Source organism: Parasteatoda tepidariorum, chromosome 3, assembly GCF_982258835.1.
Source record: "Parasteatoda tepidariorum strain Cologne lab strain chromosome 3, Ptep-v5.0, whole genome shotgun sequence".
Lineage (NCBI taxonomy): Eukaryota > Metazoa > Arthropoda > Arachnida > Araneae > Theridiidae > Parasteatoda > Parasteatoda tepidariorum.
In genome coordinates this window covers 15,925,871-15,940,519 of record NC_141757.1, presented here as the reverse complement: position 1 = coordinate 15,940,519, position 14,649 = coordinate 15,925,871, and the positions used below count along the sequence as shown (strand labels likewise).

At 30.8% G+C, this 14,649-nt stretch overlaps 1 protein-coding gene across 3 annotated transcripts in view; it reads right to left on the bottom strand.

Annotated features, from left to right (window-relative positions):
* LOC107450135 (cell adhesion molecule Dscam1-like) overlaps positions 1-14,649 on the bottom strand; it is a 446,044-nt gene that overhangs the window by 253,399 nt on the left and 177,996 nt on the right. For all 3 annotated transcript variants that reach the window (XM_087158866.1, XM_087158865.1, XM_071186796.2), the window contains exon 4: positions 285-434. In XM_087158866.1, the coding sequence (XP_087014992.1) occupies positions 285-434 (150 nt within the window). The remainder of the gene's footprint in view (positions 1-284; positions 435-14,649) is intronic.

Below are 14,649 nucleotides of genomic sequence, written 5' to 3'. Positions count from 1 at the left end.
TATTCACTCATAATGTTTCTTAACTTATTTTAATAGTTTCAACTTATTAAAAAACCATGTCTTGGCTCTGTACTCCACCCTTTTTGTAAGCTTAAAATTATTTTCTTTTTACTTTTTTGGTTGTTGCTTTTGCTGGTTTACTTTCGACTGTTTCTATCACTATATTTTACAGTTAGTGGCTAACATACGTAACAATTGTTTATGGTAGTTAAATAGATAAAAACGAAACATTTTAAACAAATAACTGTTAAAAAGTAATGCATAATTATGAAACATAAAAATACCTGTTACAATTAGCCTGCCGGCTTTGGCACTTTCAACGACTTCTCCTGTTAGTCTGTTCCTAGTCTGGCACTTATAACTTCTGTGAGAAAAACTGGTTTCTACATTTCTTATATACAATGTACCCCAAGGAAACGTTAAGTAACGACCACCTGTGGAGTAGTAAGAAAGGAATTTTAAAATAAAATTTAAAAAAAAAAGTAAAACAAGCATCATAATAAAATTATAAAATGTCTTTATTTTTTCGAAGCTCATTTAATTATTATCAAAATAGGAATTGCAAAAAAATTTAACAAAACTTATATTGCAAAACAGTTACTTAAAATAGACAATTCCAGTCCCATGGCCAAACCATTAGACGCACTATAAGATTCTACGTAAAATCTTAATTATCAGGTGATACTATACAGCTTTATTGCTTTCATGTGACTGAAACCGGTTTGCACTTGTTTACGTTAGTCTATCAATTGGTTAAATTAGACGATATATTATATAAATTCCACTATTCGATAAATTAGACGATATATTATATAAATATAGAATGTTTATTATATCAGGTATTATGGTAGTATATTATAATAATTAGACCAAATTATTAGATGCACTGGTAGTGTTTTAATAATTACATGTTTAGCATGATTTTGTATGCAATACTTTTATATTTAAACATACATGTAATGTATTTTATTCAGGAGATTCTTTATATGCATCCTATTTGTATTTATTTTTAACGTATTGCATTACAATGTTAACCCATTGACACACGAACGTAAGCAAGTGTAAACCGGTTTCTGCCGTGCAAAAACAATAATGCTGTGTAGCATCATCTGATAATTAAGATTTTACAAATAATATTACAGTGAGTCAAATAATTTAGCCATGGAACTATTTTATTCGTCTTGAGGTTGGTTTCTGTTAAGATGATATCATCTGCTGATTTCAAGAAAACAGTTACGGTTTTGATTCATAACCAGACCGGTTCCGTTAACCGGTGGGTATTAAAGCATTTATGCAAAACAATAAAAAAACGTATTATTTTACACCTAACAAATGTTTTACGGGATATTTTTCAAAGGAAATTCATTCTGCGTTTAAATAAAGTAATGCATTTTTAATTTTAGATTTTTTTTTAAATAATTTATAAAAGTTCTAAAAGTTGTAAATATTTGGATGTGATATGATTAACGTAAAACTTTGTTATGAAGTGGAGATATCTGCTTTAATTGTCCTTATAATTAATTAAATTTAACTTTATAATTAATTAATTAATTGTCTTTATAATTAATTAAAGAGCTGTAATTTTAAAAACCAGAATTTTTGATTAACCGTTACCATATAAGCGGAAAAATTACCAAATAACTGGTTTAAATACCGAATTTCATGATTATGAACATTTTTTTAAACCAGAAATGGCATTTCCATACAGTACTGTATTTTTACCAGATTTTTCCCCGTGTATGATTTGAAATTATTATTTATGTAGTAATGGCAATAATATTTTCCGAGTACTCGGTAAAAATTTTGTCTGATCTTTTCGGTCCCCTGAACTCTAGCTACTGAGCAATACCTTAATCAGTAAAGATATTAGCGCAGACGTAAATATGACGTCACAAAGACGTCATCTCTGCTTAAACTGGAAAGTTTCAGTTATTAATAACAAGCTGTGACGAGAGGTCAAGCTAGTGATGTTTTTCTTTTTTCAATTGAATTATTGTTAGATTTTATTTTAGAACGCCGAGTAGTGTACAATATGTTTGTTTTTTACTTTAAGTAAATGAATTTTGAATAAAAAGTTTATTTTTATTCACTGCAATTGTCTTCTATATTCTAAAACAGAAAGGCTATTGTAGTGCAACTGAAGAGAAAGTGTATAATGAATTTGTATAGAGCATAAAGAAGGAGTTGAAACTGTATTTAAATGAGTATGTAAAGCTATTCTAAATGCAAACTATCTTCATTTTTCATGTTAGTAATAATACAAAGCAATAATTTAAGGTTCTCTATAATGCCTTTTGAATTTCCCTTCAAGCTTTACAATTAATAAGTTACACTTTTCACTCAACTCAAATGCTTCTCCCCGAATTTTAGCTCCATTCAAATTCAAAACTTTTTCATTTGGCACAAATGAGTGCATCATTTCGCGAAGAATTCTTCAGCTGAAGTTGGCACATCACTTGGGGAAAAAACGTATTCCCATCTCATGAATTGAAGATGGCTTCTTCCATACGAAATGTGTGATCGAAAAGAGAAATGATGCTACTCAGAAGAAAAAAAAGACGTCAGGGTGCTATGGTTGGATGATTTATATCATCGGCGCCCAATTCTTGATGTCTTCAATCTATTACACCAGAATACTAATCTTCTCTCTCAATGTGTTATGGCGTTTGTGATGAACACAACAGGTTATCCATACAAGATGCATGTGTTGCGATATTTTGTGGCAAAATTTTGCTTGATTCAAAAGTCTGTATATAAAACTGTAAACTTCTATGTGGTTATATAATTTACTGATCATTGAATTTATTTAAATAATTCTATTTATTGTATTGTCTATTTATTGTCCTATCTGTTGTAAAATTTGCCTAGACAAACCTCTATTTGCAGAGACTATTTACACACTTTCAGATATAAAACGTTCACTTTTGACGATTCAGCAATCTTTGATCTGTATTTCGTAAATTTTGAGAATCATGAAATCACGTGACGAAACGCGAACTCTCAAATATATGACGAAAATGTTTCCTCAACATGAAACCTCATTGCCCAGCATTGTGGGTAAATGAACGAAAGAATGACGAAACTAGAATGACTAAATGTTTATTTTCCTTTGACGAAATTCGTTTCCTCGAAGAAGTAACGATGATTATTTCGTCACTTTGACGGAATGTTCGCTCAGGGCATGTACAAGGAAACAGTTTCGTCAAAAATGAAGAAAGTTTCGTAAAATTTGAGAATCCATTTACAGTGCATAGAAAATCCTGATTTTACAAAAAGAACAGCCTTTCAAAGGCAAGCAAACATAAAAAATCAAGTCTATTACTTCGCTTTGAATTTTATTCATCGCAATTTTAAAGAAAAAAATATGTGATCGCTGCAGATTACCTATTGACAAAATGGTTTCTGTCAAATTTTTTTCGCAACTCAAGAAGTATTTATGGGATTTCTCTGGTCCCATATCTCAAAAAGAAACTCACCAACTTAATGCATAACAAAATTTAAAGTGAAGAAAAGAATTCCAAAAAATTTCCAAACAGCAGCGGTCGCCATAGCAACACATGCGCAGTGTTTACTATTACTCTTGAATACAGTTGAAAAGTGTGATGACGTCCAAATAAGGTGCCCACGCCATCAAACTCAAAACAACATCCATTTTGCCAATGGGTAAAAATTAAAACATTATTTCTTCAAGTGATAAAATTATTCCAAATGTTGTCCAGAGAGCCGAGATGGCTCAGGGGATAGAGCGTTCGCCTTCCAATGAGATGAACGGGGTTCGAATTCAGCGACGGCTGCTCGATACGAATTCCGTATCCGGCTTGCACCAACGCCAGTGCTGACGTGAAATATCCTCAGAAGTAGACGGATCATGGGTTAGAGTCCCCTTGTCGTCAGGCTAACCGTGGGATGTTGTCGTGGTCTTTCTCTCCCTGTAACGCAAATGCGGGTTAGCTCCATCAAAAAGTCCTACATGAAGGCAAATTTCTCCCAATACTCGATCCAGGAGTTCCTTTGTCTTTTGGATTGGGTTAAAATTACAAGGCTACGGAGTTGAACATTAGTAGTCGTACACCCATATAATTGGGTCAGCTGTTCAACGACGAATATTAAAAAAATTTTTTTTGTCCAGAATGTTGGACGATGGGACTCAGAAGAATAATAAGATATAAAAATCAATAATAATTTACACCATAATATGGTTAAATTTAGAATAGTGTTCAGCAAATTTCAACACATTTGTACGATATTAAGCTAAAAAATCACACCAAAATGTCAAACAGTGCACGAAAAGTTTATAATTAAAAGGAAACAACATTTTGCGGTAAATAATTGTACTGATTTTGAACCGCCTAAGTTATTAAAAGCATATAGATTAGTTGTTATTTGTAACCACTCTGATGACATCCATGTGATCTATGTATTGTTAAATACTGATTAGCGTTGAGCCGTAACTAAAACATCAGATAACCCATTCATTGTTAATTAGAGCAATGAATCTCATAATTGATACTCGGGGCATGATTTCAAATGCAAATACGATAGGCGAACTCTCATGACAGCCACAGTGGCAGAAACCTCTGTATTGATCTGCGAACATTAGGAAAAAATTCTAACATTTATCATCTACTAAGTCAATTATTTGTATTCAAATAATGCATTAATTATGTTTGCCAGTTTCAATTGGCTGTAATGCATAATACTATAATATAAAATTAAATAACTGCGCTAATAAATGAAAGTATTCAAAAAATAATAATTGAAAATTTAATAATTTGGATCATCCGAATTCCACACCCAGCTCGCACTGATGACGTAAAATATCTTCAGTTATAGACGGATCATAGGTTGGTGTCCTTCTGCCATCAGACTAAGCGTGCGAGGTTTTCATGGTTTTCCTCTCCATGCGTCGCAAATGCGGGTTAGTTCCATCAAAAAGACCTTCACGTAGGCAAATTTTATCCACCACTTGATCCATGAGCCGCTATGTCTCAGGGGATAGAGCTTTCACTTTCCAATGAGATGAACCGGTATCGAATCCAGCGATGGCTGGTCGATACGGATCCGCATCCGTCTTTCACCGACCACAGTGCTGACATGAAATATCCTCAGAGGTAGACGGACCATGGGTTAGAATTGTTCTGCAGTCAGGCTAACTGTGGCAGTTTTTCGTGGTCTTCCTCTCCGTATAACGCAAATGAGGGTTAGTTACATCAAAGAGTCCTCCATGAAGAAATTTCTCCCAATACTTGATTCACGAGTTCTCTTGTCTTCTAGATTGGGTTCAAAATTACAAGGCTGGCGACGTTGAACATTAGTAGTCGTAAACCCAAAAAAATTGGGTCGGTTGTTCAACGATGGTTACAAAATTAAAAAAAAAATTGGAACATAATTGAAAAAGAAGAAGAACTATATAACACTAAAAAATAAGAGTTAAAATTAAATCTTATCAATTGTTCATAAAATGAAATTGTGTTAATTGATTGGATTTGATAAACTAAAATAATTAAATTTCAATTTACATTATTTTTAGGCTATTGACTACTACTATACTTAGCTTATTAACTATGTTGCTAATTTCATTTTTTTCCCTCGGTATAATACTATCACGCTCAAGTTTTATTTTGACGAAAATTGCTTCCTGGAATAAAAGTTTTGATAAACAGAATGAACTTATCTGCTAAATTGTCGGGATTTTTTTTTTACTTCTTCACTGAATTTTGCAACGAAATCTCGACATCCATAACTATACCATTAAGTTTTGTTCATCGGAAATTTTCCAAGGAACTTCTGTGACTAATCAAGTACGGAAAATATAGAATAGGAACAAAGTTACGGTGTTTCGTTATGACGGACCATTCACCTTCATGATTTTAGAAGAAGCAGTAATTTATGCAAATTAGCAGTAATTTATGCAAATTAAGGGACACATATTAACATTTGTGTGGGAAAAACAAAAATGCTATTGAAATCTGATAAATCATTAGCAAGGAATGTGCAATGAAAATCATCAAACGAGCTGAGATTCAATAATGAAGCTTGACAGTTATTTTTAATCCTTTTCTGCTCATCTTTTCGACAAAAAATAAACGAGTTCTGGCACTTTCATCCAGCCTTCTCTAGTACTGATTCGTTTTTATATCCGTCGTTGAACAACCTTCCCAATTTCGGGTTTACGCTCAACTGTAATTTTGTAAGATTGAACCAATCTAGAAGTCAAGGAAACATCTGGATCGGTACCTCCAGAGGTGTGATTTGTTATGGGAACATGGAGTACTTTGTGACTCGACAGATTTAACGTGCACCTGTCACCATTTACTACACGGAGTGTCTTCGGAAAGGGGATATCGAACCCGCTAGCTCTTGAACATGGGCCGAGTGCCCTACCACCCAGGTTACCCCGGCCCTAAAAGGATTGTCAGAAGTGGTATTTTTTCCCTAACTTAATAACGTTCTAAATTGGCGACAATCCCAATAAAAGTTTTTTTTCTCCCCTTTTCTTCGCACTAATATTTAAAATATATATAATGAGTGGGCAATGTTGCTCGCCTCCATGACTTTGGTTCACAGGTGCCCACAGGGTAACGTGAAATGAGTAACAATTCCGGCATCTTCTAAGGCGAAGAATAATGTTCAGTGGCTGCCATTTGAAAAAAAAAATATTGAGAGCTATCATCAGTGACCAAATCTTAACGTTCTAGGACACAATCTTAATGGTTACAGGGGGTGATCTCAAATATGGTTATTAATTAGAGCAGACGATATTTTAAGTTACTGAATTAGACACAATAACGAATTTTCTCTGAATAAATACATATTTTTTTCGACAGATTCGGGTTTTGATCCCAAAATATATGGGGAGCCGTAATCAGGGAATTATGGTCCCAATATTTTGGTAAGGAGAGCTGTATAAAGTTTGGATCCCTTAAGGTAAATTTTACTTTTTGTGTATTTCATCATATCTCGAGAACTTTTTAAGCGAATCTAAAAATTTTTGCACATAATTATATCTATACATAATAATAAACGCGGCTGTGTGTGTGTCTGTAATCACAATATATCGCCCCAGAAGCCTCGCCCGGGCACGAAACTCGGCCCATAATTGTGTTTTGACATAATGAAGAAGTATTTTTTTTCTTTTTCAAAAATTTTGATTAGTTATTTAGTTATCAGTCATTTTGTAAGTCTATGCTTTTCGTCTGCTTTTTCGTCTTCAAAGAGCCATATTCAAAAAACTATTAAAAAATGCATATACTTTTCCCCACTCTTATAAATGTATGCTAATGCGAACCTCGCAATTGAAATATTAATTTTCGACAACTTAAACCAATAATATACGAAGGAATTAATAATTTAATTGTAAAGTTCGCATTAGTTTTCATTTATTAAAGTGGAGAAAAGTTTAACTTTTGTATTAAAAATGTGGCAACATATTCGATACGTAAATAGAACGCTTCGCTTTGATATATTTGTCGCTGTTCATAATTGTTATAATAAGTTTTTCTTCTTCTTTCCACGCTCTATTTTTTTTTCCTTAAGCGAAGACGATAATTTTTATAGCGATATTGTAGTACTTTGTACAACTAAAAATTCTTTTCACAACACTTTAAAAATATTTACTTTATTTTCTTTATATATACAGAGAACAGTCGGCAAAGAATTCGATTTGGTTGAAAAACATTTCGCTAAAAAGGAACGAATTCCAAAAGAAAAAATAAACAACTTAAAGAATAAAAATGCTGATGCCAGCCAATTTTTTGAAAGTTAACTTAGAAATAACAAACCAAACGATGTTAAATAACAAACCAAACGATGTTAACAAAATGACGTAGAAAGCGCAACTAGATCAAAATTATACAAGCACAACTAGATCAAATTATAATACCTGAGTGCTTGACGTAACAGATATAGAAATAGAATTTGATACCATAAAAAATTATATAGAAATAGAAATTGATACCATAAAAAATTTATTCGTTTTCGTGTTCTTTTCATATATTTAGCATTTTAGTTTTTTTTTCTTAAGCGTTGTAGCTATGTAATTTCAAACATCCTCAAGAGCTATAACCATATATGGCAGTACTTTTACTTTCGTTACTTGTACCGCCGGTACAAGTAAAAAGTACGTACTTTTACTTGTACTTCGTTGCTTTTTAAATTTAGTACTTTTACTTGTACTTTCGTTACATTTTTAGGAAAAAAGTACAAGTATTTGTAACGGAAATGTCGAATGAAATCGTTACTTTTTTCTAAAACTCGGTAAGCTTTCTGAAAAAAAAAATGCTTTGGAAATGCAATTATTTTGCAAAATGAATAAAAATATTAATTAGCAAGTTATTTTTATTAATTTTCGAGTTTTATGCATTTATTTAATACATTTTAAATAAGAAATTTTGGATTTTGTTATTACGTTTTTCAATTTTCTGTTTGAACTCACTAATAATACAATTTTTGTCTTAATACATTGTTTGCTAAATGCATTTTTACCTAGTACATTTTTTACTAAAATTATGTTTATGCCCGACCTTGTCAAACAATGCCCAGTCAAATTTCTAAGAACTTTAGAACTATTTGTGCTACTGAAAGCTATTATAATTACTATTTTAGCTCTTGAAAACTCGAAGGTATTAATTTAGCCGCTGATACTAAAATTCGTTTACAAATTTTAATTATTCCGTTAGGCAGAAATGTTCAGAAAATGATTTTCTTGCATGACTTCAGCATTAGCCATTGTTACAAATAAAATTGTAGACTGCTCTGTTTCAACTTATACTGCACATTCAATTATTTTTTACTAGCTCAAAGATCACAAATCTTTCTGAAACCTCATGTTTGATTTGTTTATGTTTGTGCTTTTAAAACGCGTTTCTATAAAGTAAAACAATTTTTAAATCAATGGTAATTTAAATAAATAAAAATAAACTAAAAATTAAAATAAATAGATAAAATTTATTTTTCGTGCAAATCCATAAAAAGTTTGATATTAAAATTATATTATACGATTATATTATAAAATTATATTATACTATTCTTCCAAATTTAAAAATAAATAAATGTCCATAACTTTCAAAATTAAAAATAATTAAATAAATAACAACAATTTTGCAAAAACATTAGAGAACATAAGAATATTATTCAATAAAATTTACGTTCGATTTCCTAGAAATGTACTTTTAAATCGTTACATTTTTGGTTTAGTACTTGTACTTTTACTTGTACTTTTTACTCGTTACTTTTTAAAATAAGAACTTTTTACTTTTTACTCGTTACTTTTTTAAAAAATACTTGTACTTTTACTCGTTACTTTTTAAAAGTAACGTTGCCATATATGGCTATAACACATCTGCAGCAGAACTGGATATGAAGACAAAATTGCTGGACAGGAACACTTTAATTGTCCACTAATCTTTAAAATCTCCTAATCTTTGTCCACTATGTTTTAAAAAACTTTATTTGTGAAAACCTTCAGCGTGGCGGACAGCTGGCCGCCTTAGGCGGCTAGTAATAAATAAAAAAAAATGGAGGGGTGGGGTTCGAATTTCGAAGCTGTCTAACTCCCTTTAATACTAAGTTATAATTTTCAAACTCGGATCCTTAGTAGGGGTCTATGGTCCAAACATATCTACTGCAGGAAATTTTTATAGATGAATTAGGGGGAGCAGGGGGCCCCTCAAAGTTCTATTGGATAGCTGACAGAAAGAGCACTTTTGAAGAGAAATTGTGTCCGGCTTCTCGTGTTCTAGTATACAATATATTGCAAAGGCAATTTTTTGCGCACTGTACTTTAAAGTAAAATAAAATTTATCACGTGCCATGTAAATTCTATAATATTCTTTGAGTTTCTTTTAATAAATAAATCATGTACTTAATGATTTATTAAACTTTAAAATAAAAAAGGGGGGAATATAAAAATCAATCAAACTCTCGCTGTTCCCAATCTTTGTGGGGGGAAAAAACACCAAAAAAAAAAAAAAAAAGCTTAAACAGAAGGCAAACGATTTAAAGCTTGTATCTCACTGAAGAGAGCACGCGTTTCAATCATTATGCATTAGTGATCCAAGGGGATGCCAAGGAAAGAGCACCGAAACCATCCCCACCCATCAAAGAACAAGAAAAAGATAATAGCAAAATAATAGAAAAAGAAGAGGGAAGATGTTCAGAATCAACCGATTCGGAATTGTTTTCTATGTGAACTGGGAGGGAAGGGGGTCTGCGAATGCATGAAAAGTGGGGATGTTCGATACCAGGGCGGGGAAGAAATGTTTTCTTGTCAGTACCACGTGCCACAAACACAAGTCTGGTTCCTTAATGACGATAGGGAGGTTTGGATGAGTAGATCCACTAAGAAAAAATAAATATGTGGGAGTTTGGGGGTGGAAACGAGGAGCGACCACTGGTCAATCGATAGAAACCATCCGTTAGCTATCGAACTCGATGGCAAATCCAGTCAATAAAGAAATAACAAACTTAAGCCGATTAACGCATGGTTCGCTTGCAGCTCTATAAATCACGACAGTACTTGGATGAATGCAATATTTTTTTTTGTACCTCTCGTTCCTGATGAAATATGGTATCCAAATGGAATATAAAGTAGTTTTCAAAAGCTTTAAAGAACTGAAAGAGTGATTAAAGTTGCTTTTTTTTTCGTTTTGAATAAAGGAAAAGGTATTTTGTGATGTTAATATTTATTCTCTGAAGCCCTGTGGCAGAAATTGTTCGGGGTTTCTGAGATTAACTTCCCTAACACTAATATATTTTGATTTAAGGTACTTTTAATAACAACAATTACTAATTTAAAATAACATAACCGTTGTGTTTACAGAAGAAATTACAGAATAAAAATGTATAAAAAAATTTTATTGCAAAAGTAATATTTTTTTAATTCTAATACAGAGTGCGTAACCAAATTTTTCAACAAAAAATAAGCACCTTTTAAGCACTTTTCAAGCACTCAAAAATATTTTTAAGCAATTTAAAAAATATATAATTATGCAAGGTTGGCAAGTTTTTGACTATTGACAGTTTTATCTGGTTTCAACCGTAATGTCAAAAAAAATAAATAAACTTTTGGCATAGTTTTAGACAATTGTCAAAAATCATGAAATTTTGAATCATGTAAAACGAATGGAGTTTACATACGCTACGGACCGACGGTACGCCGAAATAGATTGGGGTTGAATTAATTGTGAAAACGTTGAATAGAACAATGTCTTTTTGTATAATTCGTGTCAAAAATCAACATGGTAAAGGAAAAATCTCATTTTGGAATAGGGAAAATTAAGCACTTTTTAAAAACACCCAGTGAAAAAAGCACCTTTAAGGGTTTTAATAAAACGAAAATCGAAAATAAGCACCTTTAAACACTTTTTAAAAACGCTAAGCATCCTGTAATATTATAGGCGATATTTTCGCATTTTGCATGCAGAAAAATGCACTAATTATTTCCTTTTACGAATTTTTTAATTCATTACTCAATTTAAAATCCGCAACTAAATCAAACGATCATAAATTAAAATGCGGACATAAACTAAAAATCGTAAAATCCATGCAGTAACTCCCAAAATAAACATCACGAATCACGCGAAAAAGATTTAAAAAAGATAGATACTCAAATAAGTGTATCTAAAATATAGTGTTCTTTAAAGGAAACAAAAAATGAAAGAAAGAACGTCGTTTTTAGAGCGAACTATCTTTTAAACTTTCGCGATTTCTGATTTTTTTTACTTTATATTATTAATTTGAAATTCTAGTTGAAGCCAGTCATTACCGACTTTTTTTTAAAAAAATCACAAATAACAATAGTAAAATCATGATTATTTCTTTCCTTTCTGATGAGCAAGAGAGACATCTTTTGAAAAAAAAACTCTGCAGAAAAAAAAACACTTTTCCAAAAATTATGCAGAAAGGAAAATCAACATTTTCCTCTTCCCGAATGAAAAATTTTTTCTGCAAAATCTCTGTAACGTTCCGCGACAATGTCGCCGCAATTTTGCCACAGGTCTTTGAAGAAAGGTAATGAGGATTGTAAGCAATTTGAACTATTAATTGAAACAAACTTAAAATCTTTAATATTTTGTTATTTTTGAGAACACCCAGAAAAAAATTGCAGATTAGGGACAAGTAGTTCCTTAATAGAAGCATAATGCTATTCATCTGTTTCTTATTTTTTTTGACGCATTTTTACTGGCCAGTAAACTACATGGTATGACTTCTTAAGCAAAGAAGATCCACATTTCTTTGTTTACTACCAGCACAAAAGTTCTAAAATTATTTGTAACTTGTTAATTATTTATATAAATAATCCCAAGAAAGTGAAATGAAAAACTATTATTCGATTAAAAAATTTCTTTGAATTCAAAAATGTGCAGATTGAAATAAAAGTCGTTATGCTCCAAGCGCTCAAAAACAGACGCCCATTCTCAAGACTTGCCAGATTGCAAGGAGAAGAAACAAAAATGATTTGAAAGATAAAACGTTAAGTTGCCAACAGAAAAATGAAACCGTTATTTTCCATATTCTAAAGCATGTCATTAATTTCAATGTAATTTTTTTCAATTTCACAACCTTAAAAAGTTTATTTTTAGTAGGAGGAATTAGTTTTGGTTTTAATAATCGATTTAAATTCTTAAGATTTTGTGCTGGAACACATTTCAAATGGGCTTAACTAAGTAACGAGCAAAGCGGAATCATATAAAATTGCATGACATTCTTCGGGGGTTGAAGAACGTCAGCGAATAGGGGGTAAAGCCCACCAATTTTTTTTTAAACTTTCTTAAATGATATATATATTTAAACCTAAAAATTTAAAAAAATCACAGAAACACCATCAAATAGTTTAATTCATATTTTACTTTTATTTTACGAACGCAGCTGGAAAAAAAAATTTACACGTGTATAGGATTATTTACTTTTAAATGAAATAAATCCTGTCAACTCAAAGGTGTCAGTACTGAAAATACTACCTAGTGCCACACGGTTCATTCAACCGTAAATAATTCTCATTAAAATAAAAGCTGAGTTTCTTTTTTATTTTATTTTGAAATATCTTTTTAAATATATATAAATTTTAAATAAAGAGCTCAGTTTTAAAAATGCTGTGAGACTCTGACACTTGTAAGGCGCTTTTGAAGTGATCGTAATCCGGCTTAAGCGTTTCCTCCTTGTAAGAATTTTTCATTCCGGAAAAAAAAAGTTAAGTCTACGTGTTTAAAGAATTTTCAGGACTTCGTAAAATTGATTAAGGGGCATAATTAAACGCATAGTAATTTCAATCATTTTTTAAGATTTTTTTTTATGTTTGCAAGTTTAAAAATGTATTTAATGAATGTTATTAAAATTAATTAGCTAGTTTTGATACTTATAGAGTTTAAAGAAGCGAAAAGAATGCTACTCGTATAAAGAGTAATGTAGACAGGATACATATATTGTATATATATATGGATATATCCATATATATATATATATATATATATATATATATATATATATATATATATATATATACATATATTATACACACACACACACACACACATATATATATATATATATATATATATATTTGGATTGGATCTTAATTATCAGATGATACTATACAGCTTTATTGTTTTTACGAGACAGAAACTGATTTGCACTTGTTTACGTTCGTGTATCAATCGATTAAATTAGACGATATATAATACAAATTCATCGATTGGATAAATTATACGATACATTATATAAGTATAGAATATTTATTATAGCATGTATTATATTAGTATATTATAATATTTAGACCAAAGCATCAGACGCACTGTAGTTTGCTTCAATAATTACATGTTTTGCACGAGTTTACATGCAATACATTTATATTTAATTATATATGTGATGGCTTTTTATATACTTCCCATTTGTATTCATTTTTAACGTATTGCATTACAATGTTACACAAACATAAACAAATGCAAACAGGTTTCAGTCATATAAAAACAATAAAGCTGTATAGTATCACCTGATAGTTAAGATTTTACATATAATCTAATAATTCGGCATAATCTTTTTATGTTAGTTCTTCAATATTAAACTTAATCCTAATTAATTATTCAAATCGAAATGCTTTCTCACACTTCTAAAAGCAACATCCTGTTTTTAAATCTATTTTTGGCCCAAGTATGCATAAATTTAAGTAAAGACATTTTTCCCTTTAATCTTCGTGAGAATCACTGGACCTATTTCATAAACCAATAGTAATTTCTAAGATTTCCCTAAATAGAAACATTTTTGGATTTTTTGCAAGATTTTCCCTACCAGAAAGACTGCTCGTCGATGAAGTATACTTCATTAAATTTTTCATTTAAATTTTTAAGATATTCAAATAAATCTTTTATCATTAGTTGCCAAATACGATTCCCCAGAAAATTATTAATTTTTTTAAAAAAAATTTTCCGCTCATGCGCAGCATAAAACAACTAGTTTAAATACTCATGTCTAGCCAGTTTTTAGCGATTTTTCTCTTAAAATTTTAAATCAACAATTTTGTAATTAATTTTAAATTTTTCCAAAATTTTTTTTTAATTCCATTGAAAATTTATAAAGTTGCAGCAAAAAGAAAAAATAATTTGTTTATAAAAATGTTTATATCTTCAAAAATATATACTCCAGGTTTACAAAACT